Source organism: Poecilia latipinna, unplaced genomic scaffold (assembly GCF_001443285.1).
Source record: "Poecilia latipinna isolate Pla-1442-1.1 unplaced genomic scaffold, P_latipinna-1.0 Scaffold22, whole genome shotgun sequence".
Taxonomy (NCBI): Eukaryota; Metazoa; Chordata; class Actinopteri; order Cyprinodontiformes; family Poeciliidae; genus Poecilia; species Poecilia latipinna.
In genome coordinates, this window is record NW_015112638.1 from 671853 (window position 1) to 678786 (window position 6934).

A 6934-nucleotide genomic window follows, 5' to 3' on the forward strand; every position below is an offset into this window, starting at 1 on the left:
GTTCAGGAAGCTCCTGTTTCTTTTTGACATTTTGTTTCACCCAGCAAGCGAAATCACATGGCTCCCGGAGTCTCACGTTCCTAATTTGCAGGACATTGAGTCAGTTCATGTCCAAAAGCCTTTTACTCTGCTTGTGTGAAACAGTTGGAGACTTGTTTTCAGTTCATGCAGGAGCCACCAGTGTTTATGCGCCTTTTCCTTGATGTTTTTCTTCTTGTTCCTCCTGCAGCGGCTGGTGGTGAAGCCGGATCAGCTGATTAAACGACGTGGGAAGCTGGGGCTGGTGGGCATCAACCTGGACCTCCAGGGAGTCAAGGAATGGCTTAAAGGTCACCTCATGAAGGAAATTGCAGTGAGTCAGCTGTTCCCTGTCCGATTTAGATAGATGGTGACTAACCTAACAAATAAAGAAGCAGGAAATCTGCGAGTGAGAATTTATGGGTCAAATAAACTAAAGATAATTAAATTGGTTAAACGGATTTTAGCTGATTCCAACTTCTGTTAATGAGGGTTTTTTTAACCTACCAGTTAAAATATGGAGATGGCCTTACACTGTGTGTGAGAGATGCTAATTTAAAACAAACACAAAATAGTTAGAGGTAAGATTTTTAGGCTCTCTTTAGCAGCTTATATTGGCGATGAATATTGTAGCATCAGTAAAAGTAAACAAATATCCCATTAATCCTCCCATTAATTCTTAAGATTTCCAAAAAGTTACCAATATATCCAAATGCAGCATGTTGCCTGTTGGTTAAAAGAACATTTTCGGTGTCCTCTGATCAGCCTTCCTGTTATCTGCTGGAAGTATCGCTCTCTATCTCTCACAGCCACAACAAACCAATGTTTCACATGGTGTGGTTTGCTCGCAAATATCCTCTTACAGAGTAATCAGGGCTCCTGTGGTTACTTTAAACCACATGTCAAACTAGAGGCGCGTGGGCCAAATCTGGCCCGCTGTAGCTTTTTATTTGGCCCTCTAGGGTCCAAATTACATCAGTAAGTCCTAGTTTTTCACAAATCCTCAAAATTCACACAAAATCAAAAAAATTTTGAATGTTGATTTGACTGCAAATTATTCTAAAAATTTGTAAAAACGTTGGGTTTAATAGTTGACTGCCTCAGTCTTACTTCGTCAAGTTAGTCATTGATCGTTACAGCAAATGATAAAAAGTCGCATTTAACATCGTACATTATTGCAAATATCATAAAAATTCCTCATAAATATTTCTAACTTGGCATCACAAAATTTTGATTTCAGAAAGGCATAAAAACAATCACAAAGTCCTGGTGGGACAGGTATTTATTAATATTTTAACAGTTAAATGGGTTTTATCAATACATTCAGGCACAACCGGCCCTTTAAGAGCATTCAGATTTTTGATATGGCCCAAAATGAAACCAAGTTTGACTCATCTGCCTTAAACTTTTCCCTCCCAGTCACCATATTAGTTTCTGTCATTAAGTTTGAGCTGTAAACCTGAAGACCACGATGCCTGAAAGCAATTTGTGCCACTATTTATAGAAACCCAGTTGACCAAACCAGTAAGCCTGGATAATTATAAAACTGAAACGGCAATTTCACCCAGATTGAAGAGCCACACCTCACCATTTCCTTCCTACCCCTCTCACCAAACTGTTTAGTACTTGCATATTTGCATTTCAGTTTTGTTTTTCTTGCTTGGGATAAATGGTCATAAAATTGCTCGACAGGGGTGATGTCACACCATGTGAGAGAAGAGTCTCAAGAGCACAGGAAAAACCCCAAAATTATTTCACTGTCGACAAAACAAAGTAGCAAAACATCATTTTACCAGCACCCATTTACGATTGAAGCAACTAGGCCTAATAAATTAAAACAAACTCAATCATTTCCATTGTCATGATTTATTGTTTCTCTTTCTGCCAAAGAATGGATGATAAAAGTTCAGTTTGCTGCTTTGGTCTTGTGAAAAAAAATAAAATAAAATAAAATTACCAAGCGCTGTCAGGTGAAATCACTCAATCAGGTTTATCCATACATTGTGCTCAATACAGAGAGCTTCTAGGGCGATCAATAATGAAGCAGGTCTGGGTGAAAAGCTCTGCCAGGCAGAGACGACACAGGTTTTATACCAAGGTAAGGAATCCAAAACGTGGGAGAGACGGCCTGGTTCTGATGCAGCTGCAGCAGAACGACTCCCAACTGTGTGTGTAATTTTCCACCACACTCTCAACAAGCCCTTTATTTTTCTTTTTTAAAGGAAATGTTGTTTACGAAGACTTCAAGATTAATTTTGTCATTTTGTTTATTTTGGATATTTAAAATGTTTTCCAGTGTTAAGTGTTCACTGGAATTTAAAGGCTATTGATCTTTGAGGATGTGTTCTTGCATTATTATTATGTTATTGCCATTATATTACTTAAAAATTGTCTCAAAAAAGCAATATTATTCATTGCAATAACTGCTTTAACAATTTATCTTGACAGTCCTAGAAGCAACATTAAACAAATAAACTGATAAATACAAAAGCACCACAGACATGAGACATTAACCCACGTATCAATTTACAGCCCTAATAAAAACATTTAGAACCCATTTATGAACTAAGTTTTTAAGAATTAAAATCAGTACGGTTAGTCAGATTAAAAAAATTAATTGTTTCACAGCCCTAATAAAAGTACAACCTTTGTACCATCTGAAAGTGTCTCATTTTCACAGCTTATCTGTGAATATCATACAGTGTAAAAGTCCAACGGAGACACAAATTCAAACGAGATTCCTGGTAAATGTGGTAAACTGCAGATGCCAAGATGTGTTCGACGCGGTACGGATAGCGCTCCATTAGCGGACGAGTTCCTTGCATATGACGCAATCCAATGCCGGGGTCGTTTAGAGCCGCTCAGTCAGGAGGTGGGCTATTCTAGTCCACCGGAGATTCACACATACCAGACCGGTTTTCACTGATGCAAGACTCACTTCACCACAGATAGCTGGCTGCTTTCCAAGGGTTGCATGTTAACTTCCTGCTCAATTAGCCTCCTTTATAGCCGGGCTGAACTAACCGGAGTGTGTTTGTCTTCGCCAGGTTGGAAGGGCAAAAGGTGTGCTGAAAAACTTCCTGATTGAGCCGTTTGTTCCACACACACAGGTAAGGAATGCTGGGTACTCTAGACGCCGAGTCGTATTCAGGCCACACCCCGACGACGATGAATGCCGCTTGTAGCTGATTTATGGGTCAGGACACAGGTCGCGCTAGTCTCTTTTGTTGTCCGTCATTTTGACTGTCCGGAGCCCGCCACACATTATTCAAGCAGCAATGAAATGAATCGACTCCTCTTAAATTATGAGACTCCAGCAGCGCTTCACCTGCTGCAGTCTGAACGCGCAGCCTCACAACTTCCTCCTGGTGGCATCTGGAGAATCTGCGCTGATATTTAGATTGGGCCTAAAAAATCCAACCCAACCCTGAGTGACTGATTTTAATTAGAGATAATTTATTTTAATTGGAGAGATAAACCAGACTTATTATTTTAATTGGGATTTTACTGCTTTCGTTTTAGAGCCCGTTTGAAAAAGCAGCGTAACTTCTCCCAGCTTTCATTTAACATCTTCCGGCTCCGTTTTGATTTTTGTTTTGGCGCAGGATAAAGTCGAGCGCAAAGCTGACTGACAGGATTTTATCTCCGCAGCTCGATCAGAGCCGTTTGCGCTAATTACAGCCTAACTAACTCATTACTTTCTTTTTTTAAGAACTGTCTACTTCTCTTTTTAAGCAGGTTTGTTAAAAAACTGTAGGTTTGTTAAACTTGCCACTTCAGCCAAAGTTTGAAATGGGCTTTTTAACGAGACGCGCTCCAAAGCGCCTTGCCTGTAACTCTTCAGGGTCAACAAGATGCATTTAGTTCAGCTTCTGTTGCAGAGGATATTCAGAAGAGATGCTTTTTGGTATTGACTGATTTAGTTTCCTGAGCGCGATGCTCTCTATGCTTAAAGTTAAAAGAGCCAGGGGAGTGAACTGCAAGCTGTCAAAATGATGAACGAGCTTCAGATTTTTCCGTCAATTTAAAAAATAAAAATAAAGACCAGTCAAATATAGAACGGTTAAAGCGACCCCTGGGTCAGGATAAACGATTCATCTCAGATCTCCTGAGATGAACAAACTGAGAGTTGAAAGCTGATGTTCATCTTGACTTGCTCCGTCACATCCTGTCCAAACACGGTGTGACGTGTTCGTTTGCTCACGTGTTTAACCCGTTCAGGACGAGGAGTTTTACGTTTGCATCTACGCCACGCGTGAGGGCGACCACGTACTTTTCTACCACGAAGGCGGAGTGGAGGTGGGTGACGTGGACGCCAAGGCCCAGAGGCTGACCGTCGCCGTGGACGACAAACTGAGCGACGCCCAAGTCAAAGAGCAGCTCCTCACACACGTCCCCGACGACAAGAAAGAGTACGGACAAGTATTTGTGTCAATATTTATACTTTCTCTTCTGGGGAGTAAATATGGAATGCCAGCAATACCAAAATTTGTGTTTTGTTTGTTTTTAGACCACTGCTGAAAGAGTTCACGGGTTATTTCTATATGGTTCACAGCTGAAAATAAATTTGACACCTCACCCATTTCCTTCCTGTCTTTCTTTATAATCTTTTGCTTTTGAGACACTTTAAAAAGAGGAGCTGTTCCCCATGTGAATATTCTTGTGTAGGAAAAGATAAAAAGAAAAGGAACACTCAAATGTCAAGATAACCTTTACATCCTGTAAACGCAGAGATTCCCAGCCTTCACTGCAGCTCTTCTTTCCTGTTGGGTTTGACCTTCAGTGATGGATTCAACCAAACATCTTTATCTCTTATAAACAGGAGATGTATGGTCAATGGTGTTCTCATTAACTTTCACTCTCTACCAAAACCTTTCACTCCTACCCATTTCTTTTGATATTTATCCCTTTTTTTGTCTCTTAAAGTGTGCTGGCCAGTTTTATTGTGGCGCTCTTCAGCCTGTATGAGGACCTCTACTTCACCTACCTTGAGATCAACCCTCTTGGTAAACGTTGTATTGTCTTATTTAGATTGAGTAAATAATTTTTTTTTGTGACAATTGGTGGCCAGAATGTTAAAAAAAATGTATAATTTCACTTCCCTAACCAGTCGTGACAAAGGACGGAGTGTATGTCCTCGACATGGCAGCCAAAATTGACGCTACAGCAGATTTTATCTGCAAGGCGAAGTGGGGTGACGTGGAGTTTCCTCCTCCGTTCGGCAGAGAAGCATACCCAGAGGTGAGCTCAGCTATCCTCCTCAGGTTCCTACCTTTGCTTCACTTTCATCGTTTTAACTATTAATGACTACCGAGGTATCAGGTGCTTATTTGTTTATTCATCTTCTGAGGAGACTTATTTATTTTACAGACACTAGTAAGATTTAGGGTGCATTCACACCAGCCCGGTCTAGTCTGCTTTAATCAGACTCTAATTTGGGGGTGCACCAGTTTATCGGCCAGCCGATTTCCTTAGTTGTGGGAGATCGATGATCAGCCGATTTTTACGAAACCGATCTTATCCACTGATCTGATCTAGCTCGGCAAAGGTCTAAGAATCAACCACTGTCCTCTTTTGCTCTCCAGTAAGGAAGGTTTGACTGACAGACCGGCCCACCAATTTACATCTGCAAGATTATAAGTAACAATAGTGACCCCCCTGTTGCCAACTCAACAACTTTCTTGCTATAATGAGCAACATTTTAGACAAAAAAAAAAAAATTGAATGGCCAAAATCGGCAGGTTAAGCTTTTTAAAAGATCGGTAATTGGCGATTACAGAAAACTGGAATCGGTGCAGCCCTACTCTAATTTGTTTGTCTGGAAAGTCTGATCCGTTTTTTGGGAATGTGAATGCAAATTTGAATTCTAATGCGGACCAGAACTCTGATCCGCCTAGGAACCTCGGTCTGGGTCTGATTCAAGTGAACTGTGATACGGTTTGAAAGCGAAATATATTTACCTCTGCTCTGCGGGTTAACGTTGTCGGTTGTCATGGCAACTGGTCTGCGTGCCGACGCGGAGAGCGAGGAAATGCAGAATATAAATGATTTAAAGTTGCTTTACCTGTTTGTCAGCTTATTTCCTCTTTGCTGTGGCGCACTGGAGCAGTTGTAATTTTTTAAAAACCTTTAAATTACAAAAACTGGACTAATTGCCTCGTTTGTTTGAACAATCATCAAATAGGATGACATATTTCATAAAGTATTTGTCACATTTTGATAAACTAATTTTAACAGCGGCAATTATGTAATATTAATCTAATGGTCAGTATAAGAGCAATTTGCTTAGTCCTTTCTTGCATCTTGACAAAAACCAAACTGTTTATAGATTTATATCAAGGGAGAATACTTACGAACGTCAGCAATATTCTTAGCTTTAATTTAAGCCATATTTGATAGAAATCGGATAAGAAATAAAGGTGCTACGATCATTTTTGTGCCGGATTCCTGCTCATCCCGCAGTGGAACAGTCTGGTTTTGCGGACATGACTCGGTGACTCACAGTAATGGCGCCCGCAGGAGCGCCGCTAGCATTAGCGGCTAATAGGACGTCTAAACCAGTGATGTATATAAATGGAGCAATCCTACAACCGCTAAAATCTGACACCGCTCCGTTTTTGTTTACATGTTGTGAAGAAGGAAGTTGTGCTGGTCTTCTTCAGAGGTTTTGTGTCGATTCCTTCAGTAGTTCTTGGTGCAGCGCCCCCACAGGCGACGGGGGGAACATGTTTTTCAGTTAGGTTGGGTCGTTTGACTCAGTGCAGTGTGAATATGAACTACAGTTCTGAAAATGTAACAAATGTTTGTCAGTAAATGTCTCCATCTTTACTGACTCTTTTTTATATATATATATATATATATATATATATATATATATATATATATATAATCTGAGAGACTTTATATCGCATATGTA

At 40.3% G+C, this 6934-nt stretch overlaps 1 protein-coding gene across 3 annotated transcripts in view; it reads left to right on the forward strand.

Annotated features, from left to right (window-relative positions):
• LOC106949824 (ATP-citrate synthase-like) overlaps positions 1-6934 on the forward strand; it is a 31819-nt gene that overhangs the window by 3009 nt on the left and 21876 nt on the right. For all 3 annotated transcript variants that reach the window (XM_015036343.1, XM_015036353.1, XM_015036362.1), the window contains exons 3-7: positions 230-352; positions 3066-3128; positions 4240-4430; positions 4945-5024; positions 5129-5259. In XM_015036343.1, coding sequence (XP_014891829.1) covers positions 230-352; positions 3066-3128; positions 4240-4430; positions 4945-5024; positions 5129-5259 — 588 coding nt within the window. The remainder of the gene's footprint in view (positions 1-229; positions 353-3065; positions 3129-4239; positions 4431-4944; positions 5025-5128; positions 5260-6934) is intronic.